The sequence below is a fragment of the Filicampus tigris genome, chromosome 19 (assembly GCF_054856515.1).
Source record: "Filicampus tigris isolate MCC_2025a chromosome 19, RoL_Ftig_1.0, whole genome shotgun sequence".
NCBI lineage: Eukaryota > Metazoa > Chordata > Actinopteri > Syngnathiformes > Syngnathidae > Filicampus > Filicampus tigris.
In genome coordinates this window covers 14,953,514-14,972,387 of record NC_141235.1, presented here as the reverse complement: position 1 = coordinate 14,972,387, position 18,874 = coordinate 14,953,514, and the positions used below count along the sequence as shown (strand labels likewise).

Sequence of the window (18,874 nt, the reverse complement as noted above, 5' to 3'; positions counted from 1 at the left end):
TTGTGTTTGTGGACTAAGAGCAATTACGGCTGAACCGTTTTCTGAAGCTGAGCCGTGAATGGTCGTTGCCTGAGCCCTGAGACGTTCTGATGTCATTTTCAGTCGTCAGAAGTGACAAAATGGCCACCCCCTGAGATGGCTAAAAAGGGGTGTAATTTGCTGCTTAACTCCTATTCCACAAACACAATATTAATCAGAATGCCGTGCTTCAACTAGTGGGCCTGCTGGGAACATATCCTTGAAAAAAATGTGTTTGGGTTGATTTCCACCTTTAAGGTGAGACTCAGCAATACTGTGAGGAAATAGTCGAGATAAAAACATTTTCCACATGCATAACAACCACAATGGCACCTTGGTGTGGGTCTTCATGGAGGGAGCCATGACAAGGGCTGGAGGGAGCTCCTTCACACGATCCATCTCCATTTGAAGTCAGTGAGATATGACAGTTCCAACCTGTCTCTAATCCCATCTTCTCAGCAAAAACCTGCACACACAAAATTCCGTCCTTTGGATCAAACTTCGAAAAAAGCTTGCTAACTTTAACAGGCCTTTCTATTAACTTAATTATTACCAGCCATTTTCAAAGCAGAGTTCCCCATACTGCCAACAGTTTTAGAGCATTTTGAGACATCTTAAAACTAACAAATATTGTGTTCAGTGACAATGTAAGTATTGAACATACCAAAACAAACAGCAGACTCTCTTCTTTCACCAGAAAAAAAAGTTTGTTTCTAGTTTTCAGTCCTTTAGTAGTCAGAAGTAGGTTGGTTTCACCAAAAACACTGATTTTTGACCAAAAAGAAAACCAGAAATAAAGCAATGTGTCAAGATGATGCTGATCTTTTATTGCTTTGTGACACCAACTATAAAATAATAAGACAGAGGAAGGGCTTTTGATGTCAAAACAATTTATCCACACAAAAAAAAAACCTTAGAAATTTGCCATGAACGACGCTTACTCACAACACGGCTTGAGTTGAATGTCAGTGGCTTTTACATAAGAATACCGAAAAACGACAATCTGTTAAAATGCGGAGTCTGGTTGGAAAGCCCACTTGAACCTGAATACAACGCAACAAGGATTTTGACAAGTGGATGAAGGGTTCCAGAACCTCTCCATATTCAGAGGACTAAGATGAGGTGGTTCAGGCATTTGATTAGGATACCTCCTTCACATCTCCCTGGTGAGGTGTTCCCGGCACAGCACACCGGGAGGAGGCTCGGGGAAGACCCATGACATGCTGCAGATACTATGACTACGTTTACATGCAGTCAATATTCAGATTAAATTCTAATTTCTAGACCAAATCGGAAAAAATCAGTTTACATACGTGAGTGGACAGAGGTGCTCCTGCATTTGAATAACCCGATTAAAATGGTGACGCATGGAAATTTGACGCAAATAGAAGTCATTTCCGCTTGTTACTTTCTACCATCAATAAAACACATTATATTCATGTCACACACCACAGGAATAAAGCATTTGGTTTCCTCCACATTCCAAAAATGTGTTGTGTGTCTGAGTTTCACCATGATTGTTTACCTCTGCTTGTGTATTTCCTGCGAGTTGCGCACCAGACATACAGACTTATACACATCTATATATGTGTCTATATACACAATGTATAACTTTTGTCATAAAGACAGAAAATACTGCGAAAACGCTGCAGATAAATCAATGTATTCAAGTTAGACTGGCTACGGCGAGGATGCCATGCTTACAGTCACTTCCTGTACTACAAAGACCAAGTTTCCATACAAGCACTTCCTGTACTACAACGACCAAGATTCCTTCTGGTTGGGTATGTGCAGAGTGTCCCGTGTAATCGAGGTATTCCGACTGACAAACACATGCGCACATATGTGGGTTAGAAAAGAAGTAACCCAAGCATAATATTCAGATTTTTAAAAACCCAAATAAGGGCATATTCGGGTTATTGTTCTTGTTTGTCTTGTTGCTGTCTCTTCCTCACACTCCTTGTGTTCTTTTTTTCTTGTGATAAAACTCCTTCCTGTCTCCCCAATGTACGATTTATTGCATGATTTTTGCACGGAATTTCATATATGGAGTTGCATTTATTTTCTGGGTGTATTTTGTAATTTGGAGGAACCAAAATCTGGTGGAGAGTTGTGTGTGGTTTGATGTGTGTTGATATTGTATTTTCTCATTGCTCTTAGGATATGTTCCGCAATCCTTCTCACGTACGTAAACATTACCATTCCTGTGTTCTTGTTTGTTTGTTTTTTCTTTCCCCCCTGTGCTGTGTTATTTGTGTTCTTGACCTGTCCTGCGCCTTTTGCTACTGCCCACTGTGGATACGGACACCTTTTTAGTGCGTGTTGTATGTGTTTTTCCTCCTGTGTTCTGTCCTTCAGCAGGGAAGCCCAGACTTCCCTCTCCCCAGCCACGTCTTGTTATTCCTGTTTCGGCTATCAATGTGGATTGGTTGAGCCGGCTCCACCCGTTGAGTTGACCGCATCTCGAAATGCGGCCGTCATGCAGACGATCCGATGCCGCAGTAGCCATGAGCGTGAGCCATTCGTGGTTCCAGTGACGTAGACCATAGAGGTGAGGACCCAGAATCAGCTCTGCATCTTTTTTCACCGTCGTGATCCATGTTTTCAGCTGTCCACCACATTTCTTCCAGCCCTGCAATTGGGCTGGGTCGATGGCTTCGCGGATGAAATCGCCCGGTTGTCGACGGAGTGCATGGCCAAACCATCGTAGACGCCTCATGAGGATGGCTTGGGTGAGTGAAGATGTTTTGCAGCGCGTGCGGACCACAGCGTTGGAGATGAACTGTTGCCAGTGAACGCGGAGGATGCGACGTAGACACACTGATGATCAAACAACTCAAGTTTCGTTTCACAACCGTACAGGAGGATGGTGTGGACAAGGGATTGATGGATTCTAATCTTTGTTCTCAATGTTTATGTCGTGCCGGGAGTGAAAGGCGGTTGAAGACAAGGAGAGCATTGTTGATGCGGTTGTGGATATCTTATTCCCCTTGGCCAGTCGCAGTGATTATGGAGCCAAGGTATTTGAACCAGTCAACCTCCTCGAGGGTTTCCCTGTTGAGAGTTATGCGTTGTTTTTCGGCTGGAGGGAATCTCGCAGTCAGTAGCTTTGTTTTCTGGGCTTTAATCTTCATACAAACCTTTGCGGCAGTGGACTGCATCGTGTTTACGGCCTATTGGATTTGGCCGAAGTCATCTCCAAGAATGGCAATGTCATCAGCATAGTCGAGGTCCATTAGCCCTGCTGGCCTTTATCAAGTATCCAATTTTAGACCCATTTCCAAGATGCCTTTTATGTCCAAAATTCTGGAAAAAGTGGTGCACTCACAGCTAAGATCTTTCTTGGACAAACACAATGTTATGGAAGTTTTCCAGTCAGGCTTCAAGAAGATGCATAGCACAGAGTCAGCCCTGCTACGTGTTTTTAATGACATCCTCCTGGCAAATGATAATGGAGACCACGTATGTCTCGTTTTGTTGGATTTGACTGCAGCTTTCGATACAGTATTCTTTTGACTCGTTTGCAACACGAAGTGGGCATTAGTGGATGCGCTCTAGAGTGGTTTAGATCCTATCTAGCTGGCAGGACTTTTTCTGTTAGCCTAGGTTCCTCTGAGTCCCGCTCTGACCCCCTATCGTAGGTGTTCCACATGGTTCTATTTTCGGGCCGTTGCTGTTCTCATTGTATTTGCTGCCCTGGGTTCCATCCTTAGAAAACACAGCATTTCCATCCACTGCTATGCAGACGACTGTCAAATCTATATCCCGGGTCGATCGAAGGAACCCGAGGAACGACTGCACTTTTTAATTTTTACCTACTTTTTGAGGTCACCTCACGTTTTTATTTATACTCTGTTTTTACTATTTTATTTTTACATGTTTACTTTTTGTATGCTTTTTTGGACGTCAACTTACGGACTCGCTCCTGCCCGTGTGCCAAACAGCTAGCATACCGCTAGCATTCGCACATTGGCAATAGCCTAGCCTGGGGATAGTGCAAAATGCCTCCCCATCACAGCGACAACTCTGATAGCTTGCTGGAAAAACCAAACAAAACAATTGCTGACCTGAGAGAGGATGTTCTCCACCTGTCAGAAGAACTGTGGAAAAGAGAGTCAATCGTCTCTTCTATCATGACCCGACTCCCCCAACTCTCCGCCGTCGTCATAAATAGCGTCATGCCTAGCGGGGCCCTGACGGCGACGGTGACGACAACGGCAACGACCGAGGCTCCCCTGATGGACACAGTGAGTTGGGATCCAGCTGCCTGCCTGGGGCCATCCTGCTCAACACCACTGCACGCTGCCACCTGGGTCGAGGTGGTGTCCCTCGGCAGGAGGAGCAGAGAAACACCCCCCTGACCCCAACTGGTGCTGAAAAACCGATTTGCCCCTCTGGCAAATGATTGTCCTGCTCCAACTACCGCGCTTCCGCGGTCAGATATGTCTGCTGCTGCTTCAGACCCAGGTACTCATTCGGATTCCCCACCACCCACAGCGATGATCTCTTTCAGGAGTTCCGGAGTGGGTAAGTCCACTCGTGGTCCGGCCGCCCGCTCGCGCGTTGGGCTACTGAAGGACGCAGTATCCCGATACACGAGTGGACCGCCTCACCGGCGACACGCACCGGTGTCCGCGGCTACCACCCGCCCCCGACAGCATCCTTCTGGATGACAGGGTCGGGGTTCTCTCCCCGGAGGCCGTGGATCCTCTGGTTGGTCCTCTGGTGCTCCTTCTCCACATCACCCACCAACCACCGTTATAGTCGGGGACAGCATCATTAGACGCACTCATTATTTCCGCACTATCACCCGCTGTTATCCCGGAGCCAAAGTTATGGACATAGTGAACATCTTGCCCGGTGTTCTTGACAATCTACCATCATCCATATCCCAGCTCATTGTCCACGTGGGGACGAACGAGACAGTATGTCGACAGTCAGAGCAGACTAAGAAAGACTTTAATGCTCTTTTTTCCTTGCTAAGAACGTGCGGATTGTCAGTCTGGATTAGCGGCATTTTACCGACGCTATCTCGCGGCATCGAGCGCTTTAGTCATCTTTTGGGTCTGAATACTTGGCTCCAGCGTACTTGTGGCTACCTTGACTTTGATTTTATTGATAATTTTAACCTCTGCAAATATCCACCATGCCATCCTAAACTCTACCCCAGCTGACTTCTACTTAATAATCACTCTGCACACATTCTCCCCTCTTCATCTCCTACCTCGAACGACTGCAATAACGATCTCACTACCCTCACTAGTTCTCCCTGCAGGCCCCAGTTATCATCCCCCCCATTGGACAACTTTTTCATTCAGACAATAACAGGCAGATGCTTCCTACGCACTCACAAACAATGTGGTTTTAACAGTGACAAACTTAACAATAAAGACCTATCCCAACTCCAAACCATGGATCACCCCACAATTGAAACGTAGCCTAAGGGAAAAACACAACTCCTTCAAGAACCAGAACTGGCCAGCATCAAGACAACAAATTGGGAGTTAAAAAAATCAAATAACTAAAGCAAAACTGAAGTACAAAAGCAAACTCGAAACTGAATTCAGTACCATGAACACCAAACAAGCCTTCCAGAGGGTGAATATCCTAACAGAATGTGAACCAAAATCATCATGCACAGTCAGCGACCCGGAAACTCTCTCTAAAGACCTAAACTCTTTCTCCACCCGCTTTGACAAACTGGACTTTTCATCATTGTGTCAAGAATTTCTGAGAGCCTTCACACCCCAGACCCTGAATTACCGGCCCTCTTCACTGTGAAGGATGTACGGCGCCAGCTAAGTCGGTGCAAGCCAGGCAAGGCACCTGGGCCTGATGGCATCCTGGCGACGGTGGTTAAGAATTGTGCAATGGAGCTCTCCCCTATCCTGCACTCCCTCTTCTGCCAATGTTACCAGACTGCCACAATACCCACACTATGGAAAACCGCAACCATCATCCCAGTACCAAAAAAACCCAGACCCACAGAACTCAACCACTACCGTCCCATAGCCCTCACATCCATGATAATGAAGTGCCTGGAGAAACTGCTGCTCAACACCATCCTTCCAGCTGTCTCCCCACACCTAGATCCCCTCCAATTTGCCTACAAGGCCAGGAGAGGCACGGAGGACGCTGTGGCCTGCCTGCTGCATCTCCTACTCCAGCATCTGGACTCCTCAGGCAACTTCGCCAGGATTCTTTTCGTGGACTTCAGCTCCGCCTTCAACTCCTTCCAGCACCTATTGATCCGGAAACTTCACCATCTTAACCCTCTCAGCTGATCCATCTCACCCACAACTTCCTCACTGACAGGCAACAAGCAGTAAGGGTGGCCTCAACCACATCCCCCGTACTTACCATCAATACTGGGGTCCCACAGGGTTGTGTGCTGAGCCCATTCCTGTACACACTCTACACCAATGACTGTCGCAGCATCTCACCCACCACAACATACCTGAAATATTCCGACGACACAGCCATTCTTGCACTCCTCTCTGACAGCCAATCCATCCTGGACTATCAAAACACAGTCAAACATTTCAGGGATTCATGCACATCTTACTTATCTGACTTGCTTTTACCATACCAACCCTCACGGATCCTGAGGTCCTCTGGCGCTGGCCTTTTAATTATTCCTAGGGTTGATGCCAAAGTTGAGGACCAAAACGCATGGCGAGGCTGCATTGAGCCATTTTGGTCCTCAACTTTGGAATAGCCTGCCAGAGGACGTCAGGTCTGCAAGGGACTGTTGATACTTTTAAGGGGAAGCTCAAGACATACCTTTTTAGGTTGGCCTTTAAATAATTGTTCTTAGTCTCTTACTATTTTTATCCATTCTTATTGTTTTATAGTTTTTAGCTTTTTTTATTGCTTTATCTTTTTAGCTTCGTTGTCATTTTCCTTTAGCTTTTGTTTCCTTTAGCTGTTTCCTCAAGCGGGGCCTCCGCACTGGGAGTGCGGCTGCCATCCCTGCGCTATGCTTAGGGGCTGCCCCGGTTGTCGTGGCCCGGGAGTCTCTGAGGTGGTGGTGCTACTCGTGGCCATGGGCTGTCATACCTCTCAGTGTGGACAAGCTTCCCTTGGGTACTCCTTCCTCATATGGTTTCTCTGTGCCCTGCCATGTCTCTTTTTAAGGTTATATGTGTGTGCGTTTGTGTATGTGAGATGGATGTCTGTCTTTGTGTATACTGCGAGGGAGGAAGGGAAGGTGGGAGTGGGTTCTCTTTTTATGCTGTATTTTGACGTTTTTAATGTACAGCACTTTGAGTTGCATCTTGTGTGTGATAAGTGCTATATAAATAAAATTGGATTTGATTTGATAAGACCTCTTTTGTCCTGCCTAGCGGACATCAAAAACTGTGTGTCACTGAATTTCCTAAATTTCAATGAAAAGAAAACAGAAGTTATGGTGTTCGGTCCCAGTGGCTCGTCTACATCCCACCTTGATGACCTGGGCCCCCTGGCTTCATACCTAAAGCCAACAGTCTTAAATTTGGGTTTGAAAATGGACAGTGATATTAAATTGGACCAGCAAATCAGCGCAGTTGTAAAGTCGAGCTTTGTTCACCTTAGAAAGCTGGCTAAGGTAAAGCCCCTCCTTTCCCATCAGCACTTAGAAACAGTCATCCATGCCTTTGTTACATCTCGGCTATATGACTGTAATGCACTTTATTTTGGAGTCAGCCAGTCTTCGCTCAAACGTCTCCAGTTGGTCCAAAATGCTGCTGCCCGCCTACTAAGTGGAGCTCGGTAGATGATGATTCTGGTTATCCAATCAATGGCGTAATTGAATCAATGGTATACATCAAGCTCTGATGAACTGTGTGGAAAAGCATAAGCTGGATATTAAAAACGTCACAGTCTATGCAGCAGATAATGGAAGTGTAAACTTCAGAAAACATCACTTACACAGTTACTAAGCAGCGCCAATAATCGCATTCTGAAAGCTAATTGTCCAGCGCACCTTCCGGTTCTGGCGCCGCGCGAGTGGCAGCCCGCTACAGTAGCTCCGGCTCATCGGTGAGCCTTTTCGTGTGTTTTTGTTCCTTAATATTACTCAAACTCATACCTTTTTCATATAGTTGATAGTCGTAACTTGCGTAGCAATGGACACCCAAACTGCGGTATTCTTGCTGCTGCTGATTGCTATTTTTTGCGCGATCGTGTCCGGGGACTTGGCTCGGAGCCGCGCCCCCATTGTTTACAGCCGGAATCAGCTGTTAGCTCTCCGTGCTAACCCTGCGCCGGCTCCCGGGGCGAGACCCGATATCCCCCGTGAGCTGAGGAGGAAGAGACGGGGATCTCGTGCGGGGGTTAAACGCCGGGAAAGGAGGAGACGATACCATCCCGTCCTCCCGTCTGTTATCATGGGGAATGTTAGATCGCTCCCCAACAAGATGGACGAGCTAGCGGCGCTTACCCGGCATGAGAGGGACTTCCGGGAGGCTAGCCTGATGCTATTCACGGAGTCGTGGCTAACAGCGCTAACACCGAACGCGGTCGTAGAATTGGACGGCTTCCAAATCATACGCGCGGACAGGACGCTGGAGAGTGGAAAGAGGAAAGGAGGAGGGCTGGCTGTGTTTGTGAACGATAGATGCTGTAATCCTGGGCACATCACGATTAAGGAGCAGCTTTGCAGCAGGGATATTGAGCTGCTAGCTGTTGGCATGAGGCCATTCTACATCCCGCGAGAGTTTAGTCATGTGATCGCGGTGACCGTCTACGTCCCACCAGCTGCCAGCAGCGACACAGCCTGTGATGTCTTGACTGCAGCAGTGAGCAGGCTACAAACACAGCACCCAAATGCCCTGATACTCATCTCTGGTGACTTCAATCATGCCTCCCCTTCCTCCTCTCTGCCTTCATTCACACAGTATGTCACCTGCCACACCAGAGACAATAAAACACTAGACCTTTTCTATGCCAACACCAAGGATGCATACACAACACTGCCCCTCCCCACGCTGGGCAAAGCTGATCACAACCTGGTGGCTCTCCAGTCTGTGTACAAACCTCTGGTCCGCAGGCAGCCAGCTGTGACCCGCACTGTTCAGAGATGGTCTGGAGAGGCCGAGGAGGCCTTAAAGGACTGCTTCAGCACAACTGTGTGGGAAGTATTCAGCGATGCTCACGGGGAAGACATTAGTAGTCTAACGGACACTGTTACAGACTATATAAATTTCTGCATGGAGAACACCATACCCACCAGGACAGTAAGGTGTTTCTCCAACAACAAACCCTGGATCACACCAGACATAAAAGCTCTCCTGAAGGAGAAGGGGAGGGCTTTTGCATCAGGCAACATAGAGGAGCGGAAGACTGTGCAGCGCCAGCTGAGGAGGATCAGAGAGGGGAAAAGGTCCTTCAGGAAGAGGATGGAGGAGCAGCTGCTGCAGAATAACGCCAGGGGAGTCTGGAGGGGCCTGAAGACCATCTCAGGCCTCGGACAACCCAGGACCCGGACTGGGGGGGACCTGCAGTGGGCAAATGAGCTGAATCTCTTTTTCAATAGGTTCGATCAGATGCCTGCCTCCACTCAGTCTCTCCTGCTGCAGCCTCCACCTACTCCTCCTGCTGGGCCTGTCACCCCCTCCCCCCTTTTCTCCACAGTCTCCAGCTCCCAGTTACACCATATAGCCACCACTCCCTCCTGCCCAGCCTTGGCCTTCACAACATCTCAGGTGAGGAACCAGCTGAAGAAGATGAAGGCGAGGAAGGCAGTGGGTCCAGATGGCATAAGCCCCGAGCTCCTCAAATCCTGCGCAGACCAGCTGTGTGGAATTGTCCAGCACATGTTCAACCTGAGCCTGAAGCTGGGCAGGGTCCCCCAGCTACGGAAAACATCCTGCCTGGTCCCGGTGCCAAAGACCCCTCACCCGAAGGAGCTCAACAGCTTCAGACCAGTGGCGCTGACGTCTCACCTGATGAAGACCCTGGAGAGACTGGTCCTTGTCCACCTGCGCCCCCTGGTGGACCCACTCCAGTTCGCATATCAGCCTGGCATCAGTGTGGATGATGCCATCATCTACCTCCTCCACACTTCACTCTCCCACCTGGAGAAGGCGGGGAGCACTGTGAGGATCATGTTCTTTGATCTCTCCAGTGCTTTCAACACCATCCAGCCCACCCTACTGGGAGACAAGCTGGAGCGGGCGGGGGTGGCGCACCACCTCACCACATGGATCCAGGACTACCTCACAAACCGGCCACAGTATGTGAGAACACAGGACTGTGTGTCTGACGTGCTCCTCTGCAGCACGGGGGCCCCACAGGGAACTGTCTTGGCTCCCTTCCTGTTCACCCTCTACACCTCGGACTTCAACTACAACACCCCTACCTGTCACCTGCAGAAGTTCTCTGACGACTCTGCGATTGTCGGCCTCATCACAGGCGAAGATGATCGGGAGTACAGAGAACTTACTCAGGGTTTTGTGGACTGGTGCCAGCAGAACCGCCTCCTGATCAATGCGGGGAAATCCAAAGAAATGGTGGTGGATTTCGGTAGGCGCCAGCACTCTTCACCTGCACCAGTGAATATCCGGGGAACAGATGTTGAGAGAGTCTCAACTTACAAGTACCTGGGTGTTCATCTGAACAATAAACTGGACTGGTGCGACAACACAGACGCCCTCTATAGGAAGAGTCAGAGCAGACTCTTCCTACTCAGGAGACTGAGGACTTTTGGGGTTCAGGGGACACTCCTCAGGAACTTTTATGACTCGGTGGTTGCATCGGTCATCTTCCAGGGAGTGGTCACCTGGGCAGGCGGCGTCTCGGCCCGGGACAAGAAGCGGCTGGACAATCTGGTCAGGAGGGACGGCTCTGTCCTGGGCTGCTCCCTGGACTCTGTGGACTCGGTGGGGGACAGAAGGATGTTGGCCAAGCTGTCATCAATGCTGGGCAACCCGGACCACCCCCTCCAGGGCACCCTAACAGCACTCCACAGCACCTTCAGTGACAGACTGTTACACCCTCGCTGTGCAAAGGAGAGATTCCGCCGTTCCTTCTTGCCTGCTGCTGTCAGACTCTTTAACAAGAACATTGTGTAGTCTCTACAAACTGGCGGACATTAGTGCAATTGTGCAGTCCTACACCTGAGCTCATATCGTGCAATACCCAATATTCCCCACTACTGTAATACCGTGCAATACTCAACATTCCCCAGTACTGTTAGTCTAGTTTTATTTTTATCCAATGCTGTTCCTTACATTTCACTACAGCACTGCAGCACTGTCACTTACTTAAGAGTATTTTTCCTCTGTACTATGCACAGGCCAAAATTAGTGTTCCTCATACTTTTTATGTAGATGTATGTTGGTGTGTATATAAATGTGTATATACACATGTTACTGCTTATATCTACATAGGTTTGATCCCGAATGTTTGCCGTCAATGTTATACATTAAAGGCTACATTATGCCGCCGTCCCTGGGTGACCTATATCTTTGCTGCTGTAACAATGAAAATTTCCCCACTGTGGGATCAATAAAGGCATTCTTATCTTATCTTATCTTCTTATCTTACATAGCGCATAACATCTGCAAGCGCTCCTGTGATTAGATGTCAGTAGATATTGAGACTATTGTTATGAAGATCTACAATCACTTCTCAGTATCCGCTTCACGAAGAGAGAAACTGCGTGCATTTTTTGCTTTCATTGACTTTGAATGGTGTGAAATTGTGCGTCATGTTTGCACACGATGGCTCTCACTTCATCCAGCTGTTGACCGTCTCCTCCAGAGCTGGCCAGCTCTGACGTCGTACATTAGGTCACTTGGGGATACCTGTCCTGTTGAGTAGGATTTTTGAGGATGAAGAAAAAACTCCTGCTGTTGAGATTTACCTGTGCTTTTTTCACAACGTGGGGTGTGTTTTTGACCAGCTTGTAAAAAAAAAAAAAACTGGAGGAAAACCAGCTCTGCATCACAGATGTATACGAGGAAGTTCAAAAGTTCAAAATGCTTCAGCGGAAGCAGGACAGCTTTTGTGGATACCAGACCAAGCAGCTGATGGACAAGCAAGTGCCTGCACAGAAGTCCAAGAAGCAGGAGGACTTTGTGAAGTTCTATGACTCTGTCACTTCAAACCTTGACAAGTGGTTTGACTTCTCACAAGAAAATGTAATGATGAAATTGAAACCTATTGGCCTTTTTGAGGAGCTCTCTTTCACTGACCTGGAGCATGTGGTGACTGCCCTCAAACTGACAGAAACTGTCAATATGGACCAACTCTATGAAGAGTTCTGTGCAAGCCAGGAGGAAATACAGAAAGCCAGGCAGGATACCACAAAATCAACAGAGGAGAACTGGGCTGAAGTTGGAAAGCTGGAAAAGCAAACCTGATCAACATCTTCAGGATCATCTCATTTGTCTTCAGTGTGCCAGGCCTTTGTGGCGAGAATTTTCTCTCTGATGGCCATTAAATGGTCAGAATCAGGAAACAGATGCAGCACAGAGCTGATCAAAAAACAACTTCAAATATCAGTAAACTGTGATTTGTCACATTTGATTTGACTTCTCTCTAGCTGCACAAAAGGACAGAAGACAGGTCGAGTCAGTCAAAAGCAGCCAAAAGTATCCATGGAAAAAAGTAAATGTGGTGAGTCACACTCCATTTCAGATTTCTTGTACCCGTTTTTTGATCAAAAGAGCCAAATTGTGGTTTCGTATGAGGTTTCATGTGAGGTTACATATCGTCGCTGTCCTGTTAAAAAACACCTATGTCCATTTTTTTCATTTTTTCATATTTTTACGTGAATGGGGTTTCAGACATTGCATTAATGTGAAAATTTGAAAAAAAAAAAAAAATCATACATCATGGTCACACCACCGTAGCACCGTGCACCTGTCCCTTATTTAGGAGTGAGAAAGTTGGCAACCCTAGAGGCACTCCACCCTTTTCCGACTGGGGACCATGCTATCAGATTTGGATAAGTTAAAAAACACTTATGTCCATTTTTTTCATTTTTTCATATTTTTACGTGAATGGGGTTTCAGACATTGCATTAACGTGAAAATTTGAAAAAAACAAACAAAAAAAAAATCATACATCATGGTCACACCACCCTAGCACCGTGCACCTGTCCCTTATTTAGGAGTGAGAAAGTTGGCAATTCTAGAGGGCACTCCACCCTTTTCCGACTGAGGACCATGCTATCAGATTTGGAGGTGCTGCTTTTCATCCCAATTGCTTCACACTCTGCTGCGGACTGCTCCAGTGAGAGATGGGATGACTGTCTCTGTGTACACGGTTTTCACAACGCGAGTAGCCAAAGCCCGGTCGAGGTACAATGCGGTGAGACAACAGCTCCAGGGATTGGAAGGAGACAGCTTTGGTATTCTGTACCCGGCTCGCCTACACATCAGTCATGACAACCGGGAACAAATCTTTGCATCGCCAGAGGAAGCCCAGATGTATATAAATGAGACTTTTCCTGCACGGGGAACGTCTTCGGGGCCAGTGAGAGTTATGTGGATCATTGCTGTTATTCATGAACATTCCTCTGGTCGTCTGCGGGAATTTTTCAACTTGTACGTTTTTTTTCCTTTCCTGAATTTTGTGTAAGAGTATTGTTGTTGTTTGTTTTTTTACTAATTAATTAATTTATTCATTTATAAATAATAGAGATGGTGTTTGTTTGTTTTCATGTTCAATGCTAAAGACGCCTGGAGAATTTTGTTTAGCCTTAATTTTTCAGGTTGGTGATTGCTTTGTTTATAGTTTTTTGTTCTCACTAAGGCTAGGTTCACACCACAGGTCTTAGTAATCAATTCAGATTTTTTTTTAAAAATCAAAATTTTTTGTGTAAGAGTTCATATTACATTATAAATGCGACTTCGGTCTTGTCTGCTGTATGAATAAATGCGTCACCAGAGTGACCCACATGCGCAGAAGAAGAGACAACATCACTCATGACCAATGTTGGGCAAGTTACTTCCAAAATGTAATATATTACACATTACTAGTTACTTGCATGTGAAAGTCATGTCATGTCATGTCATCTTCCAAACCGCTTATCCTATATAGGGTCGCGGGGAGTTGCTGGAGCCTATCCCAGCCGTCAATGGGCGAAGGCAGACTACACCCCGAACTGGTCGCCAGCCAGTCGCAGGGCACAGCATGTGAAAGTAATAAGTTTATTTACAATATTATTCTATTTGTAGAGTAATGTGTTACTCAAGTTTAAGTTACTTTTAAATTACTTTTTCAAAAATCGGGGATTCATTAATTTCATAATGACTTCAAGACCTTAAAAGGAAAATGCAACATTTGCTGCCATACTCTAGCTGGTAAAGTTAACTTATGAGCATATTTAACTATATAGTGTGGTCTATAATATTAAACGTTTCGAATCTATGGTGTGGTGGGACATCACTACCTTTGATCAATATTTGTATCAATAAGATTTATTTTTTAAATATAAATATTGGAACTGATATTTTGTCCAGTAAATAAATAATCACAGACTGTAAACCACAAATGAAATTATCATTATTCTCAAATTAATTTACATTTACACACAAATAATAGTGATGCATAACATATAATCGATAATTGGTCTAACAAGATAGATAGATAGATAGTTTTTACTTCAATACATATTTTTCCTTTTATTACACATGCCTTGACTAAATGTTTTTTCCTTTTTCATTATTATTTTTTCTATTTATAATAATTGAAAGCTCAGTTAGTTCTAATTTTCTTTTACTACATGGAGACAAAGTTTTGAGGTGATTTGAAATAAAAAGGTAAATAAGAAACGAGCGCATCAGACTCTAATAATGGGGTCTATTGTAGTTTGTCCGATTGATGGTGCCGTAGCGTGACGTCATTTGTCACAGGCAGATGATTTGCATTTTGATTGTGAACAGCCAATCAGAATCACTACGTTTTACATATGGCAATTGATGGCACTAAGTTCATTAAATCATATCTAAAAAGCACAGTGACTTATTTTTTTGCAGTTTATTCGCTTTATTTTACTTGGGTTTGTTCCTGCTTGTATTTTGTGTCTATGATTTGCATTTTATTTTATGAAACTGTGACAGTGATTATTGTCACAAACAATAACTTCTCAGCCCTCTTAGATGTTGTCAATGGTGTAAAGAAAATCGAATTGCATGGCAGAGAGTTGACTCGCGACAGGAACTTTTTATAAGTATTGCTAGTAGCAATAGCTTATAATCAAGTGAGATTATTAACACACCAACTTGTTAAATGCAAAATACAGATGTCAACGTATGTATTATAGTCCCGAAAATTTGTAACGCATTACCTGACTCAGTAACTGTAAGAATATTAAAAAAAAAAAAAAAATTGGCGTAACAAGTTACATTACGTCGTTACTGCCTAAATGTAATGTATTACTGTACCGCGTTACTTTTGTAATGCGTTACTACCCCCAACACTGCTCATGACGTATTGTTTACGGAAGTAAATGTGATCCAGCATTTCTGTCCCTGTCGGGGCATTTCTACAGTGAAGCGATTAGGTAGGAGGAAGAAATAAATACAGTATTTGGGGAAATTATGAGGCGAGGCTTTTCTATCTCATTTCATGGGGACATCACTAATGATGATGTCACGTCATAACCGTGCAGAAAAAAATTATTGATTACAGGTCGCAGAGGGGCAAAAAAAAAATACGAATACGATCTGGGTCGCATTTGCCTGGTGTGTGAATCTAGCCTTCCATCCAATTTACAGTTAATTGGCATTTGTGTTTTACCTTATATTTTACTGTAGCCATTATTATCGATATTTTAAAAATTGTATTAGTGTATTTTTTTTTTTTAACATAGCGTACATATGTATGTGTTTTTGTTTTCCAACAGCGACAATAGTGCCTTGTTCATGCATGTGATTGAGTTCTGTGATGTTCTAGTTTGCGGTTTAGCGCAAAACAATCTGGTATACAATGGGGTTTAGCCCTGTGTTTTGTAAGGCTAGTGTGGCCTGGACATTTATAGCAGGCCAGCAAGGGGTGCCAAGGCCGTTTTATTTTTGTTTTTATTAGTTTGTTTTGTTTAGTTACCGGCAAATCTGCATAAAGGTTCACCTTGTTTACATTTCTTTGGGTGAGGATCAGGGACATGTTCTTAGTTTTTCAGCTGGTGGAGATGAGACATTTTTTGTTAATGCAATTGGACAATGACCAATACATCAAATTGGGATTCAGTCAGATTTCTAAATTGGACCATTAAAGGAATTCAACATCCTATTGAACGTAACGGGGTTCTCACTCATCTGAAGTCGCTGGGGGCAGACATTATATAACTTTAGGAGACCGACCTTCGGTCTGATGAGCATGCTAAATTGAAGAACGGTTGGGTTAATCAGAATTTCCACTCTAATTTGGTGATAGGTCTCGGGGAGTGGCAATATTTGAAGAGCATCCCGTTTGGACCGACTGCTGGCCATTTTTGTCTAATAATTAGACAATAGTGGCCAGTTTGTTATTGTGGCTGGGAAACTGCCCTAGTCGTGCTTCTTAACATATGGCATATATAACAGTGGCCAGTCCATAGTTTTGCTCTAGCCTTGTGGGCAAACTACCTGATCTCACTTCACATCTTCTGATATTGGGTGGAGATTTTAACTGCACACTGCAACCAGCTTTAGATAAATCACGCCCCTTTCGGAATAGGCCTATGTCTAAATCAGGCTCAGCAACTTCTTCATTTATGCAAACATACAATTTACTTGACCCTTGGAGGCACTTTAATCCCACAGCTAGGCAGTTTTTTTCATCGTTTCATCTTTCGTACTCAATAATTGATTTGTATTTGATTGATTGCAGAACCATTTCCCTCATAACTAATTGTCAATATCACCCTATAGTCATCTCCGACCATAGCCCAGTAGAGTTGGATGTGTAATTTCCTAATAATCTCTTGCCTCAGCGCTCATGGCAGTTTGATCCTCTGCTGTTGACAAACAATTAATTCACAAAATTCATTTTTGGTTAGATAGATTTTTATCTGTGAGTTAACAGCACCACTGGTATGTCGTACTCCACTATATGGGAATCACTCAAAGAGGGCAGATTATTACATACACAGCCCATAAAAGGAAAAACCAAACCAGACGACGAAGGAATCAACTCAAATGATATTTGATATCGACAATAAACTGGCATAGGACTTCTCACCCGGTCTTTATAAGGAACGGTTAATGCTGCAAACAGAATCCGATAGTCTCTCCATAAAACAAACTGAACGGTTACTTTTAAAAACAAAATAGATGTATTATGAGCACGGCGAAAGGGTGGGAAAATTGTTGAGTCATCAGGGCTATCCCCGAAATCCGCACCGCGTCAGGTATAGATACTACACATCCCCAGACTATAAATGACCAATTTAAAGCATATTATGAAGAACTTTATACATCTCAGTCACCTGACGTTACAGAAATCCAAACTATTCTGGACAATTTACAATTACCAGAAATTAAGGTGCAGGATAGGGCTTACCTTGAAGCTCCTATAACTAATCTTGAGGGCAGGCGATAAACACATAATTGGGAAAAAAAACAGGCTCAGATGGGTTTATTTGACCTGGCCATAGAACGAACCCCTTGCAGCAGTAATTAGGAAGCAACGTGAAATTATGGAAATAATTAGGAATCAAGTAATCATAAAGTATCCCTGTACAAAGATTACCTTCTGCTATACATTTCTAATCCAACAGAATTGTTACCAAAATTGAGAGAGAGCATACAACAATTTGGAAGGTTATCAGGCTACAAATTGAACTACGTCAAACGTTTTCTCTTCCCTGCTAACCAGATGGCCTCCTCCTTGGATTGCATTGGTCTCCCATTTCACCTGGGGCACCAGTCCTTTACCTCGTTGGTCATAAATGTTACACGTCAATACAAGGACCTATCCGAATACAACTTTTAAAAGTTGCTGGCGCATACTAAACGTGATTTTCAGAGATGGTCGGTGTTTTCGCTTACGTTGGCAGGTCGGGTTAATGCAGTGAAAATGACTATTTCCTCGCTTTTTATATTTATTTCAAATGATTCCTACTGTACTAACCAAATGTTGGTTTAGAGATCTGAATGGTCGTATCACCTCCTTCATTTGGAATGAATTAATCCCACGAATCCAGAGGTCCTTTTTGGAGCTGCCTAAACAAAAAGGGGGTCTTGGCCTTCTAATTTTTTTTTTTATATTATTGCTGGTCTGCCAACATTTCTAAACTGACCCACTGGATTTTGACATATGCAAACAAAACAGGTCCTTCATGGGCAATTATGGAACTTGACTCACATTGCCCATTTTGCAGTAGTCCACTGCTCATTAATGTCAGTCTTCAGAGTGTGACTCCTGTAGTCAGGAATTGTCTGAAAATTTGGTTCCAATTCAGGAAACATTTTCATTTTAATCAACCGCTTGATTTGCTTCCATTAGCAAACAATCACGTTTCCACCATCCAAGATGGACGATGCCTTTGCGCTACGGCACATTAACTGGCCAGTATATTACGCCGATCGTTTTATCGATGGTACATTTGCTTCATTCAGTGCATTGCAGAAGGACCATGATTTGCACAATAGCCACTTTTGTAGGTACTTGCAGACATGTAGATCTGTTAAAAAAATGTTTTCATTGCCATCTTTATTTCCAAAAACTGTGATTGAGACCGTACTGCACTGTGACCCGGGGCAGAAGGGGTGTGTGTCAGCTATTTATAAGATAATTCTGGATACTGAACCACCTTCATTAGACAATACCAAACGGGTTTGGGAAGAAGACTTGGGTACTACTCTTTCAGATGAGTTGTGGCAAGGCATTTTGAAGTGTATACATACTTCTTCAATGTGCTCAAGACATGGCCTTGTACAAT

General features: G+C 44.6%; 1 protein-coding gene across 5 annotated transcripts in view; it reads right to left on the bottom strand.

Moving 5' to 3' along the window:
* tmem94 (transmembrane protein 94) overlaps window positions 1-18,874 on the bottom strand; it is a 225,343-nt gene that overhangs the window by 63,809 nt on the left and 142,660 nt on the right. For all 5 annotated transcript variants that reach the window (XR_015082416.1, XM_086015986.1, XM_086015988.1 and 2 more), the window contains one exon: window positions 352-484. Coding sequence is in view for 4 of the 5 variants with exons in the window: in XM_086015986.1 (XP_085872112.1) it covers window positions 352-484 (133 nt within the window). In the remaining variant the exon portion in view is untranslated. The remainder of the gene's footprint in view (window positions 1-351; window positions 485-18,874) is intronic.